Here is a 13,748-nt window from a genome sequence, read left to right on the forward strand (position 1 = left end):
TCCGTGGTTCCGAATTGGGTTCGATAGTTCCGAAACCCGATTTATGAAGATCGTCGGAAATGGACGATTTTGGTGTCAGCAGACCGCAAATGGCGAGTGTAACATGTTTGAGTGTTTTCGTATGAATCGATATTCAAAAGTGCACTTGTACAGCACTGGGTTTTTACTCTGCACTCCTTTAATCCGTGTTTGTTTTAGGATGGCATCCTTCCAAGAGGAGGGGGCGCGTTTCCTCTGAAGGGGGTAGAGTGAAATGCCTGTGACAGGTGGCTTTAGATGGAAATACAGAAGCGCTGGCACATGTTTGCTCCTGATAAGTGCTTGTACTCTATCCTGAAGTGTTTTATAGCAGAACTGAGAAGCACATGTACTCTCCTTTTTAAATTACTCAGTACCGGACCATTTAAAGCACTGCTAAAGCCACAACAAATTGCTAGTTTAAGTGAGTGCATTTGTGTGCATTGTCAATTTAAATAAATGTGGAAAAATACTAGCTATAGCATCGCCTTTTACTTGTGGCAAAAATAAATGTGGATAAATACATAAAAAATGCCCCAAAAATAAATATGGATAAATACAGATGGAAATGGCAAAAAAATAAATACCATAAAACCGGGAGCCCTAGTTGTGATATACCTTGATGGCTCATCAAGGACCAGTTGAGGATAACCAGCTCTCAGATCAAGCTTTGAGAACCAACAAGCCTTGCTTAGCTCTCCAATCAGGTCATCAATTGTCGGCATCAGATGCCGTTCTCTCTTGATAGCAGCATTGGGAGCCCTCATATCAACACAGATTCTCACCTCGCCTGGCTGCTTGGGCTTTCTTGCGACCACAATGGGTGAAACCCAGGGCTTCGTGCCTTTCACTTTTTCTATTATCCCTGCATCTTCCAGTTTGCGCAGTTCCCTTTCCATGAAGGGTCTCAAATTAAAAGCGACCCCGTCGGTGGTGCAAGGCTACAGGTTGCACCGGGGATCAATTTGAAGATGTATCTGTTTGTCCTTGCGACATCCGATTCCATTGAACACCTTGGGGAATTCCTTTAGTATTTGACTCACACTTTCTCGGTGTATGCCGAAGGTAAACTTGCCAATGTCAAATGCCTCTGCCAACTTGCACCCCAACAACATACCATGTCCTTCTTCTGTGACATAGACTACTGCATCCACCTCTCGTGCGTCATAAGTCAGTGTCATTCTGAACTTTCCTTTGATGCCAACGGTTTGGACTGTCAGTAAGCAAACACGGTGATCTTTGCTGGCATTAGTATGGGAGGAAGTGTCATCCCTTGATGAGCTTCACAGGACATGATATTTATGGTCGCTCCCGTATCTACAATTGCTGTTGAGGGGCATCCTACTACCAGAACTTGGCACTGGGGCAAACGATTTTGAGTACCCGAAGCTGACCCTACTGTGAAGACTGAGTGTACCATGTGTTCTTCCCGGACATCATCATCCATATCACTTCCTGGCTTTTGAGTCTCGAGTATCACATTCACCTGGGATCTCATTGCTCTCCCTCTACTCGACCAACAAACTTTCATAAAGTGGTTCATTTTACGACACGCTGAACACTTCTTCCCTTTTGCAGGGCCCTCCGACTGTCTATGTGACGGTCCTCCACAGTAGCCACATGTGCGAGCTCTCAGCCTCTTGGATTGACTGGTGTAGTCACTGGGGTCGAGGTGACCGCATTCACCGGTTCAGTCTTCACAGGAGCCTGTAAGGCTGCCTCCATGTGGGCCGTCCTTGCTTTTGACAGTTCTTTAGTCCTCCGCATAGTTAATATCTCTGCCAATGACTTCCCTGATTCTTCCAGGATTCTTTGTCTCAGCTCCTCTAAAGCGCACCCCTGAATCACTTGGCCTCGAATCTCCTCAGTCTCATCCAGAAACCCATATGTGATGGCTAGCTCCTTTAACCTGGCGTAAAATTCTTCAGGCTGTTGCCTCGCTTGCCCGAATACAAAACGCTCATAGTCACGATTCGCCATGGGCTCGGAAATGAGTGTTGAGGCCGCTATAAGCATGAGATGAGAATTTTATGCTGCCTCTGCCACTGTCTTGGCTATTTTATACACCTCCTTCCCTCCACCATGTAACAGCATTGCCCTCTTTTGCTCATCGTCTACTTTTGTAGCTTCGAAGAAAAGCAGCACTCGCTCAACCCATTCTCTCCACCTTTGGGCCTGAGCAGATGGGGCCCCATCAATTACGAACGGCTCTATAGCAGGAATATGAGCCATGACTGGGGAGTCTCAAATGTCCCTTCCACCAACAAAACGAGCGCTCCGACCGTGCGTATCAATTTGAGGGCGCGGTGGTGAACAAGGCCACTAAAGAAAATACAGGACACCGTGGATAGGTGCAGTGCGATGCTCGCGTGTGTCGGCTCTGACCCTGCACGCACGACAATCGCTATTTATTAACCAAATCTTGCGCTATGCAGGACAAACCAAACAATGCACGCCTGCAGGGGGCCCGCCGCTGACCCCCGAGTGTGCTCTAAAGTAAATGTAAATGGGCACCCCCTGTTATCAGTATTGCGATATAACACTGCCTTCAATGCATTTCCTGGAATCGCTCGGAGTTGCTACACCGTGAGTGACGTAACGAACAATGCCCCCCCCCCCCCCCCCCCAAAAAAAACAAATGTAGAAATAGAGGGGCCGATATCTTACAGTCATTAATTGACCTTGGGAGGAATGGGGTCCCATTAAAGGGTTGTGGCCCCCTGGGAGGTTGCAGGCCCCCAGCACTGTAGGGATTTCAGGGGCCCAAGTAAGGTTCCTGACTCACTGTCCTCTCAGTCCAGCGCAGGAACAGAAACACCTGTGATATCGGGGGTCAGATCCAAAAAGGGGGCAACAAGAAACAATGAACACATTAAATAGGTAGAGATCCCTGTCAATTGTTCAAATCCAGATTACACTCTTTCACCCTTGGTTTTCCTTTCGTCGGATTCCCGGATCACAGCAAAAGTTATTTCACTCCAAAATACACGAAGACAACATACCTTCCAACTCACACGGTGCGTGTGTGCGTCTGCAACATCGGCTCCCTGCACAGTATTACCCAGTCTGGCTGCGCTATCACAGCGCGTGCACACAGCTAACCAGAGACCCCTGCAGAATGGGGGTGTCACTACAGCGAATTGTTTGGAAACCCTGTATAGCTCTAGCCGGGGAGGCCATCCTGGTGAGTGAAAGTGCCAGAGGCTGTGTTCGGCCCAATGCCCCGCCCCTCTTCACACGGTAAATATTTTTTTATAAATTTGCATATCTGTGACAACAATAATATTTTACTTACCATCATTTGATGCTTGAACCATATATAAACCAGCACAGCCTTCTCTGATAAATTCAACAGATCAATCTTTTGATTGTCTATAATGGAGCTTGTAATAAGAAAGAATGGGTTTGGTATATAAGTAAACAACGTCAGACTAGTGTGAAAGAATGCCACCACGTAGGTATTTTCTCGACCTGTTCTATCACTGAAGGGACACAAGATAAGTTGGACAGCTGAACATCTGTGGAAGGTATGCCTGTTTTTTTTTCAGCCATAGGCAGGCTTTGTCCTGCGACTAATTAATAAATCCAAGCTCCTTCGATGTTATTACATGTCAGAGAATGCATGCAACTACAGAGGGTTCATCCAGGAATGGAGGACAAAATTATATGGCAGGTTGGCAAAATTATGCAGCAAGATAGGACATTAAGTGTAACACTGTGCCAGTATTATGTTGCCATTTTATCACATAAAAAAAGTGTCTGCAAAAGACTCCCCGTATTTGTACCAGTTTATCACCCAAATGCAGTGGGGTTTAATAAACCGTACTAAAACTGCGTCCGAATTTTTATTTTATTTTTGTGCAGAGCAGAGTGCGGGTCATAGGCCACTCCATCGCCGCAAGGAGGGCTCTGCAGGCTGGTCACGAGAACTGGAAATATATTATTTTGGGCACCGTCTTTACAAGCATGGGCTTCCCCGGAATGGGCTGCTCTAGTCTACTGAGCAGTCTTCGCCAGGCTTTTGTGAAGGAGGGCACCCCAACCAACGTTTGGTAATCCAGCGGAGCAAAGCCTTCCGAACCCCGACCAGGTCTTGAGGGGCCCCCTCGACCACATCAGCAGATGGCAGAGTCCCCAGTGAGATTGTTTGGTCTTGCACAAGACTCCAGGCCTGAATAAAACCGGAACAGCGCCCAAACCGGAAACCACACAGGCAGTTCTTTCTATGGTGACACAACTCACAAGACACGTACTCGAGGGACCCACCTCATATGTGAGATTCAAACAAACCTAGAATTTCAGCCGCAAGTAGCATTCTGGGACTTGTAGTCCTTTTTTAAATGTAATATTGCATGTGCTTCGAAAGTCACAGCGTGACAACGGGTTGGCTAAGAAGGGCGAGTCTATACATGGTGCCACAAATGAAATGTAGCCTCTCGACAGCAGTGAATACAAATTGGGTGCTGCAGATCAAACCAAAAACCTAGAGACCTGTATATGCTGAATATTTAACAAGGTAAAAAGAGCAATATTTTTGCCACAGAAACCCACTGGATATGTTTAACACACCTTAGTGGCCACAATAACTTTCATTATACACCTGGCAGAGCAATATAAAGAGAACAGCAGATTCATTGTGAAAAGATGCAGTTTGTCATGTGACTCCATAACTATATATCACCAGCGTCACCACTTCCATTCCTGGGCTCTCCTTATAACAATCAAATGCATTCTGGGAGCTGTAGTATTGGCTCTTGTCCATTGAAACACCTGAAAACATGGATTTGTAAACGGAATGGGCTGGATCCTGGTATCTGATGGTATGGGGTCCTCGAATAACCCCAAAATATGGCAAGCCACTAGTACATTTGAATTTGAGTTAGCGCTGTGCCTAGAAAGTGTGTCATGGGCCTAAAGCCGACCAGGAAAATGCCCTCTGCCTCCCTGCTGGGCGAAGAAAGGAAAATATGATTGGGGCTCAGAAGGTCCCTTAAGCCCCTGGTCCTTGGTTCACTGCACCTGCTGCTCTAATCACATGCACGCCCATGCTTACATTCCAACCTTTCATGGTCCGCTCTGAAAACCACTCTGTTCTTTACACTGACATGGTTCACGCTACATAGAACTTCAATTCAAATAAATGAAGTAATCTCAGTTATATATTACTTTAATATAAGTTAGTTTATAGATCACAATCATTTAAATAACGACATCTTAGTTTAATAACACTTAAATGTAAATGAAGGCAGTTTTCTTTAATGCGACTTCAATTTAAAGAAAGACATATTAACTCAAATAAGCGTATCCAGTAACAGGCGTATCCCTCTGAATGCGAACTCGAACCACCAGAAATATGACCCGGTTTCATTAGAGCACGTTTCGAAACGAGGACACGATCAGATTAACATTTCCGGGAGGGGAATGCGATGGTGGAGCTAGTGCTTGGAAAGAGAAAGGGGACCAAGAATTGGGAGTCGCTGCTGACATAGGCAGTCCGGAGGTACCAGGGTTGGGGCCCATATCCCTTGCTAGCACTGCGGTCCCTGGCATCCCTGCTATGGCACTGTCTCTGCGGGACGCGGAGACCTTTTGAAACAAAGACAAGACTGTGCCTCAGCCTTGGGTGGGGGGGGGAGGGGACATTTCTGAGAGATGGGGGCCAAGCCAAGAAGTAGACCTCCGCGTTTTGAGAAAAGTGACAGGAAGAAAACGAGGAGAATGCTGCCTACACCAGGGGCTGGTTGTCTGTCTGCACGTCTTTAATTTGAGGGGGGAGAGTACCAGCACTTCTCAGGACAAACGAGTATTCTGGGATACGGAGGACCTGTGTTTATATTTTCATTTTAAACCCTGGAATAGCGGTATTCCACAGGAAACAGGTTATGGATGGAAGTGTACAAATTTGTCGATTATTGACCTCGGGGTGCACAATGCTGCTTGCTTTGATCGGGTTGTGTTGTAAATCACACGCGTCTCTACCTATGCACCTGCAGAGCCGCGTGGGCCCCGCCCCTCCAAAGAGAGCAGGGGGTGGGGTATCCGACCGGAAGCCTGCCCTACGCTAACCACTCATCTTTACTTATTTACAATCTGTTTGTAGGTAGGTGGGCGTGCTGCATTTTCAGAACCTGGGGGCGGTGAAGGGGTGTTGTGGGGGGTGGGGTGGAAATTCCAAACCAGGCCCTATAAGAAGGAGCTGGGCCAGTCAGTCTACTCTAGACAGAAGCTTGCACAGAACCTAAACGCATCCTGCTCGGGGGAGTGGTACAGGGCCGCCAGCAGCAGGCCGCGAAATCCTACCAGCGCCAAAGGACATTCTCGGGGGAAATACAGACCCTCAAAATACGACAAACCCTGAGAGGCAGACGCAGGAAGGCTGTCCGAGGCACAGCATAGAAAACAACCCCCCGGAGTCAGGTAGGGATTCTTTTTGCGCACGTAGCATCACTTTATTGTACCGTGTTTTTCAGCTTTTGGTGAAGGATGCAAAAATCATTGAATGGATTGGGGCGGCTCTAACTCTTAAGGGTGTGAGGCGTTACAGTCCTCTGCACTCAGTAATGCACGTTTTAAAGACCGAATACGCCTAAAATGTACCCGTCCCCCTTCAGTTAATAGTTGCAAAAGGTACATGAAAGTCGTGGGGGAGCGGAGCTATATATGGCAGCTGTGGTAAATAGATGGGTTGGGTGAGGTTGCAGAAATTATGCCCCATTAAAAGGTAAAACCCGCCTGTAGTGGGCACAGGAATGTATCATGTGAATGAACAAATAGCGCGTTGCGGTAAACCCCGCTCATCCCCGCCGTTTGCTTCTCCCAAACTTCCAGGTCCCATCTCAATCATGGAGGCGGCGCTGACGGAGGGCGGTTCTGGCGCTGAGGTGAGTGCGCGAGGGGGAGGGAGAGGATTTAAAAGGGGTCACTGGTTGGGGCTGCGGTGAAGCGGACCCCGCCTGTCTTCCACCCGTTCACGGCCTACACGTGAAGGTAAATATGCCTGAAGGCCACTAAACTATTTGCAGCGGCCCTTCCCTCCTCCTGGTAGACGACTGACCATTGGAAGCACTTTTAGAGTCCCGAGTTCATCTTTTTATGTGCGATTTGTTTCTAGGGGTGTTGGTCTCATTAAAATTACCTGGTATGTGTCTAGAAACGTGTAGCCCGTGACATCAGTCACCTGAGATTGATGTATGATTCTTCTAAAGAAGCAGGAGTGGACGCGTTTGGAAGGGCGCACTCTCCTGACATTCATCGGTTCCCTTTCCAGGGCTGTTGCACTGGAATCTGGGACGCGGCTTTTTATGCCAGCCCCGTACTTTATAGAGCGAATCACCCCCCCCCCCCCCCTTAGTTGCCGGGAACATCAAAGTGTACATGTATTTTTATAATCTGTACAATATTGCCAAGAGTAGCACAAACCTGCATCGCCATCTAGCGGCCACTCCTCCACATGCAGTGCTACAGCTTGTACTTACTAGGCAGATCTAACATACAGCTAATAAATATGACGGACAGCAGAAGCTAGAGTGGGTGGCATCGGGCTGCGTTTGCACTGAGACGGTCTTCGGGTTCAGCTGTGAAACCATGGCGACTGAACTTACCGTGTTGCACAGAGCAGGGCCTCATTCTGCTTTTTGTCTCCACAGGCCTTCAATTTTAGCTTCGAACCAGCGAAGTTCCCTTTCTGTCGTTTCGGGGCAGAAACCCAGGAAATCCCCAGAAGCGACGAGGAGGAAGAAGGTAAGGTGGCGCCCTCATCTGGAGGTGTGGAATGAGCTGATGCCTTTTCCTGAAACTTCACAGCAGGGTTATCTTAACGCAGAGGCGCAACTAGAGCCAAATTTCGGGGAAGGGGGGGCGGGGGGGGGGGGGGGGGGGGTTTAAGAAAAAATTTCGGGGGGCTCAACCTTTAATCAGTAGATAGAGTGGAACTGCAGGGCCTTCAACAAGGGGTGAAACAGCAAGGCCTAATTAACATCAAATGGTCTTTTAAAGACCTGAAGACCTGTGAAACATTCGGGTGTGGCTGTGTGTGTGTGTGTGTGTGTGTGTGTGTGTGTGTGCGCGCGCGGGGGGGGGGGGGGGGGGCGGTGGGCAGAAGCCCGGTGAGTCCAATGCGTGTTGCGCGCCTGTCTTACCGTAACGTAAGAGTTACTATTACTATCACACAGCTTAGTTGTCTGCAAGCTGAATGTCCAGTATCATTGCCGAGCCTCTGCCTCCGAGGCCCAATGAACCAGTAAAAGGTATCTTTTTGCATATCAACCCATCCACCGATCGGGTGCGAGTTTTGCGGGTGTGGGCATATTGAGGATAAAGAAGAGTGGCTTGATACGTCTCTTGCTAAATTGTCTGAACCCATTTTTAAGCTTCTTCTAGACGGTTTGATTTCTTTCTGGGTAAGTGTGAAAACAAATCTTCAATTGTATCCAGTAGTTAATGGCTTGCAGTAAGATCCTAACAAGCGATTAAGAGGGGACAACATGGACTTATCTGCTCACCTGGAGCTGAAATTACCACAAAGACTGAAGTTCACCGAAAGCAGCAATTCGGGGGCATGGCGCTTTGGGTTGCCCCGCCCTCTTGTGCTAACAACCTTTTCATCTCCAGTTTCAGGTGGCATCGCTTTAGAGGAGACAGAACAATTAAGCAGGGTGAACCAGGGGTTCCGGCATTTCTCGAACCGCCTGTGCCGCATGATTGACGCCACCAACAAGAGCTTGATACTGTACAATGCACTCGGACAGACCCAGCTGGTGGCCCTATACCCACAGGGGTCTGACGCGGCTCGCCAAGGTGAGGAGGGGCGTGGCTGCACGCGTAGACATGCAGGAGCTTTACACATGTTTACTGTCATGTACCTTCTAGTAAATCTTACACCGGCGCGCAGCGTGGTCTCGAGCATATCCCTACCACACGCAGGTTTTTTTTTTTTTTTTTTGCAGTCTCATATAGCAAACTAGACCCGAAGGTATTGGAGCACTTCTTTACATGAGCACCAGTTCCGTTACACAAGGACACATTCATTTTTGGTAGGCACGGCGAGATTACGTGATAAGCCCAGAATAAAAGAATTTTGACCTGATGCCAAGGCTCGAGCTCCGACCTTTACGCCACATCTTCAATCTCAGTACAGTTTGTCTGAAGAAGCTACTACTAAACCAGCATTACTGTTGTCAGTGCGACTCAGTTTATCACAAAGCAAATTAACAAACCCTCTCTCTCCGCAGCAACTTTGAATATGAACTTTTACTCCTGGCTACCTGGGAGAAATAGCAATAAGCAGCCCGTCACGCTGAGCATTGTGGGAAGCAACCTCTGCCTGTCCTGCGCATTGGTGGATGAGCAGCCCAAGCTACGCCTAGAGGTAACCAGGGAAGCCATGTTATTGTGACCAATGGTACCACCCATGCATGCAACAATTTCACTCCACCCTTCTACCCACTCCCTTCCCCTCCACTCCTTCCCTTGGTACTTCGCTTTGAGGTCTGCGCTGTAGGTTGGGTATCAAACATAAGTGCAGATTGCTAGATTATTTTTGGCCTATACATACGTTTATTTACATTTTCTGCTGAAATCTGCCCTGGAACCAACTTTGTGCACCAGCTTTAGGCGTGATACACCCTAGATATGTTGTACCTCCTTCAGAAACATACAAATGTGATGTTCGGGACCCACTCGGAAAGGTGCATGAGTCTTGTGCGTTCAAAACTACCACCCCTTTCTGCGCATGCCCACACACATTTGGTTAGAATTCTTTAAACACTGGCTCTGGGTGCTCAGTAATTACTGACAAGGAGGTCCGGATTGCATAGCAAACTCGACGTTTCTGGAAATCTGGCCTCCTTTAGGTAGGCTCTTGTACCTTGAGATAGATGTGTCAACCATTCCCTCTCTTCTTCCCCCCCCCCCCCCCCCCCCCCCAAGTTCTGGTCAGATGCCCCTGCTGCACACACTCCTGTTTCCTGGTTGGGGGGTGGGGGGGGGGGTGGTGGGTGCATGGGGCCACATGTTTACAGCTCCACAAGGTCCCGTCATCATCCCCCTGTACGCCGAGGCACAAGGCTCCATGTCTACTTTGATGCTTTTCAATTCTTCATTGGTGATGAACTTATCCTGCACCATTCATCACGGGCAGTATCTTGTCCTAAGGTAATGGAGGAAAATGTGCATTTGCGCCTGACTGATATTAATTGTAGCACTGGTATATGATGAGAAGGGGGAGATGACAGATGATGCTTATGGGTTATGTCTGGTTTCCCATCAGACCATTCTAGACCTAGCAGTCCCTGTCCCCATAGGTCCAAGCGTCTCTGGCCCTCCTCTGTCCCAACCTCTCTACCTGCTAACCAAGCTCTCCCTTTTGTGCTGCAGGAAGTGAGTGGGAAGCTGACCAGCCTCCAGGGTGCCCTGGTGCGCTTCATCTTCTTCAAATCGGATGTGGCGAATGGGCCAGTCTCCACCTTCGAGTCTGCCACCTGCCCCATGTGGTTCCTCAGCACCTCGCAGAACGAGAACATGCCGATGACTGTGAGCAACTCTGGGGACCAAAGGAGCATCCAGAACTTCAAGGTCATCCAGCTCTGAGATGTGCTGGACACCTCAGGGATGTGCAAGGCCAGCACTGGGGCTGGTGAGGCCCCTCTACTGCTGTCACATGTGGGACACAGGACTCTGGATACATCTCTTCTGTCGACTATCCATTCTGGAGATCGGCTGCCTACTCATCTCCATCACTGGGCTCTTATCCATGGCCACCAGTGAATAGGTCGCCAGTTCTAAACGGTCTATGTTCAAGAGCTGTGAGCCGTATGACTGAAAGGAACATTAATTTGCAATGTTTCCAGAGCTCTTTTTGTTAAACACCGTCCAGGATTTGTTGCCTGTACCCAAACGTGCCGCCACTGGCAGCAAAAGCTTATTCATGAAGACTATTTTCATGCAACTACATCTTTGAGTGTGTCTGGTTTAGTGCTGCTACTTTAACCCTGGTGCCAAATACTTATTCGCACCAAACAGTTTTAATGTGTTTTTCCTATGTTTTTATTTTTATATATACATTTTTAAAAATGTGACTGGTTGTGTTGTTTTGTTTCTGTTCTATTATGAAAGCCATACTAGATACCCCACTATGCGTTTGGTGTGCGAGTGCCTGGCTGTTGTACATGGGAAACATGCATCAAATTTAACACTAAACACAACCACCCTGTAGGTAAGAGGACACAGGGGAGCACATACTTCAAAATGGAGTCTTCCCATATTTGAGGAATATCCTCAGTTATTTGCCAAATGGATGCTACTGGTACCAGCCAGACACATCCATGGGATTGGGAAGAACAAGACACTAACACTACACCTGCTCATGGGATGAGTCCTGGGTAACAGTAGGATTCCTCTGTGCCTATCACATGGTTGAGGTGCCCCTGCAGGTTAGAGGGAAAGGAGTAGTTGCCTCCCTAGAAGCACAAAGCACAGGAGCTAGACAGCAGTATCGTTGAATGTCTTTCCTTGTGAGCGTAGACCCAGCTATCAAAGCCATGAATGTGCGTCTTATGATGATGATGCAACAATGGACCCCATGCATATAGAAAATAAGACCCATCCAGCTGTCCTGTGAACGCTTATTTGGGAAATGCATTCATGGTATGCTCGACCCACGCACCAGAATAGATTCACTTTGAAATGCGTGTATTTTGTTATTTCCTTACATACATGTTATTTGCAGGATACATTGGCGCCTACATTCCCCACCCACCCAAGAGGAGAACCAAACTTGCAGATAGTGTGGTAAAATGGGGAGATGCGTTTCTTGCCACCAATCATATCGTGTAGTACAATGGTGGTGTCTGCAAGTGGCAGCTACTCTTGCGGTAGAACAGAGCCAGCTCCTGGCAACGTCCACCAAGGCCAACTCCTCACGCTGCCCCCTACTGCCCGCTCCGTACACAGCCCGCTAATGTGAGCTTCTTGCACTGACAACCACTGTCCTCACCTCACACTACCTTCAACTGCTAGCTCCTCGCACAATTCACCAATGTGAGCTACATTGCTCACTAGTGCCACCTATTGAAAGTCCCCAGGAGTGTCCGCTCCATGCTACTGTGCCTGTCCCTTCATCTACCCCTCCAGCGTGTGCAACTCAATTTCCACCGGCGCCATGTTTGGGCTCGTGGTGTAATTCTCTCTACTGAACCACGAGGGCGCACTGTTCAGGCCAGTGAAGCGAAGTATGGGTGCGCGCGGGGGAAGGGAAGTTGGGGGGCTGCAGCAGTAATATAACATGTTGGAGGTCAGGTGGTGAGTGAGCAATTAGACATCTTTGAATTTTGTCACATCTTGTGCTATGTGTTCAAAGACGAGGAAAAATGCCAGGCTATGTCTTATGACGAATTGCTGCTTATTCTTTTTACTTTGTAGACTGGTGTTTACTTTTATTTCTCGGACTGCAAAGTAAGAGGATTTTTTAAAGTCAAATAATTAAACTATTTATATAATCCTGCCATACCTTGTAACTGGTTAGATTTCCGAGATGGAAAAACTGGAGCTTAAAACTTGATGGTGTGTGCTGACTAGTATTATTAGCCATAAGTAATACATCTTGTTCATTATATCCATCGTGATATTTTTTTGTGCTGTTACATTTTGTAGGTGGATATCAATTTACACTTTAAATGGAGTAGCCATTACTAGCATCGTTCATCTATCTATATAACGTTCTTTGTATTTTTTTTCTAGATATATGTATGCAATGTTATTCATAGCCTTGAAAAGGTGTGGTCCTGCAAAACATGTTAACTGCATTGCTATTCTTTTTACGTGCAGACATCAATTCAAGCTTTGAAGTATTACGTCATTAATGGTGAACCTTAATTAGTCATGCACAGAATTCATTAAAAAAATTATATTCTGTCTAAACGCTCAAATTGTTTTTTTGCATTAAAAGTATTTGATCACAAATTATCCTTTTCGAATAATATGTCTAATAAAGGGCCCTTCAGATTTTAATCTCAAACTTGGATGTTTCCAATTTGTTTATGCATTTCATTTTTGTGGGAGTGGCTGGAAAAAAAACATTTTGTAAATAACACACAAGTGGGTATTTGGTGTTTCAAATCGGCATCATTCCACTAGGTCACAGAACCTACCTCCCTCAATTTATGATATAACTAGCAGCCCGTCCCGACCTTGTCCGGGAGCAACAGGCTTCCCCGACGCCCGCCCCAACATTGTCCAGCAGCCCGGGGCCCCGCCCGGCCCGTCCCCCGCCTGCCCCGACATGGGTCCCCTTACCTTATCCGCCGCTGCTCCCGCCTGTCCGCTGCTCGCACCGCCGCTGGCCTGTCCACTGCTCCTCATGTCACTGCTCCTCCCCCGCGCCATGTCCGCTGCTTCCTTACCTCAGCCGCCGCTCCTCCAGCCTGTCCGCTGCTCCCACCGCCGCTGGCCTGTCCGCTGCTCCTCACGTCACCACTCCTCCCCCGCGCCATGTCCGCCGCTCTTTGTCGCGCTCCTGGACGCCGCCGCTCCTCCCCCACGCTCCTGACGTGAGCACGCACATTGCTGCTGGCACTACTTCGGAGGGACTACTTATATTTTTACTGTAAATATTTTAAATAACTTTTTTTTTTTAATTTATATAGCCTATAACCATCTACACACCCTGGCGATTCCAATTGTGTATCGGGTGTGTGGATTGGCGCTGTGGTTCCCGAGTTTACCCGCCTCAAAGG

General features: G+C 47.9%; 1 protein-coding gene across 2 annotated transcripts; it reads left to right on the plus strand.

The window, feature by feature from the left end:
* Nucleotides 1-6,232: 6,232 nt before the first annotated feature.
* LOC147679839 (interleukin-1 beta-like) lies at nt 6,233-13,028 on the plus strand. Of its 2 annotated transcripts, none has more exons than XM_086943397.1 (6): nt 6,233-6,435; nt 6,847-6,899; nt 7,665-7,758; nt 8,635-8,814; nt 9,249-9,385; nt 10,393-13,028. In XM_086943397.1, exons 2-6 carry the CDS (start codon nt 6,861-6,863, stop codon nt 10,603-10,605), a joined length of 663 nt encoding a protein of 220 aa, XP_086799523.1. In that variant the 5' UTR covers nt 6,233-6,435; nt 6,847-6,860; the 3' UTR covers nt 10,606-13,028. The 2 variants fall into 2 exon arrangements, with proteins under 2 accessions (XP_086799523.1, XP_086799522.1); XM_086943396.1 differs by having other exon boundaries at nt 6,234-6,435; nt 8,629-8,814.
* The last annotated feature ends 720 nt before the right edge of the window (nt 13,029-13,748 follow it).

Source organism: Lissotriton vulgaris, chromosome 11, assembly GCF_964263255.1.
Source record: "Lissotriton vulgaris chromosome 11, aLisVul1.2, whole genome shotgun sequence".
NCBI classification, from domain to species: domain Eukaryota; kingdom Metazoa; phylum Chordata; class Amphibia; order Caudata; family Salamandridae; genus Lissotriton; species Lissotriton vulgaris.

Excerpts from the sequence above, each read along its gene's own strand:
- LOC147679839 (XM_086943396.1), top strand. The coding sequence starts at position 6,861 with ATGGAGGCGGCGCTGACGGAGGGCGGTTCTGGCGCTGAG. Across the intron at positions 7,759-8,628 it reads AAGCGACGAGGAGGAAGAAG|TTTCAGGTGGCATCGCTTTA; the intron begins GTAAGGTGGCGC and ends TTTCATCTCCAG. Across the intron at positions 8,815-9,248 it reads GTCTGACGCGGCTCGCCAAG|CAACTTTGAATATGAACTTT; the intron begins GTGAGGAGGGGC and ends CTCTCTCCGCAG.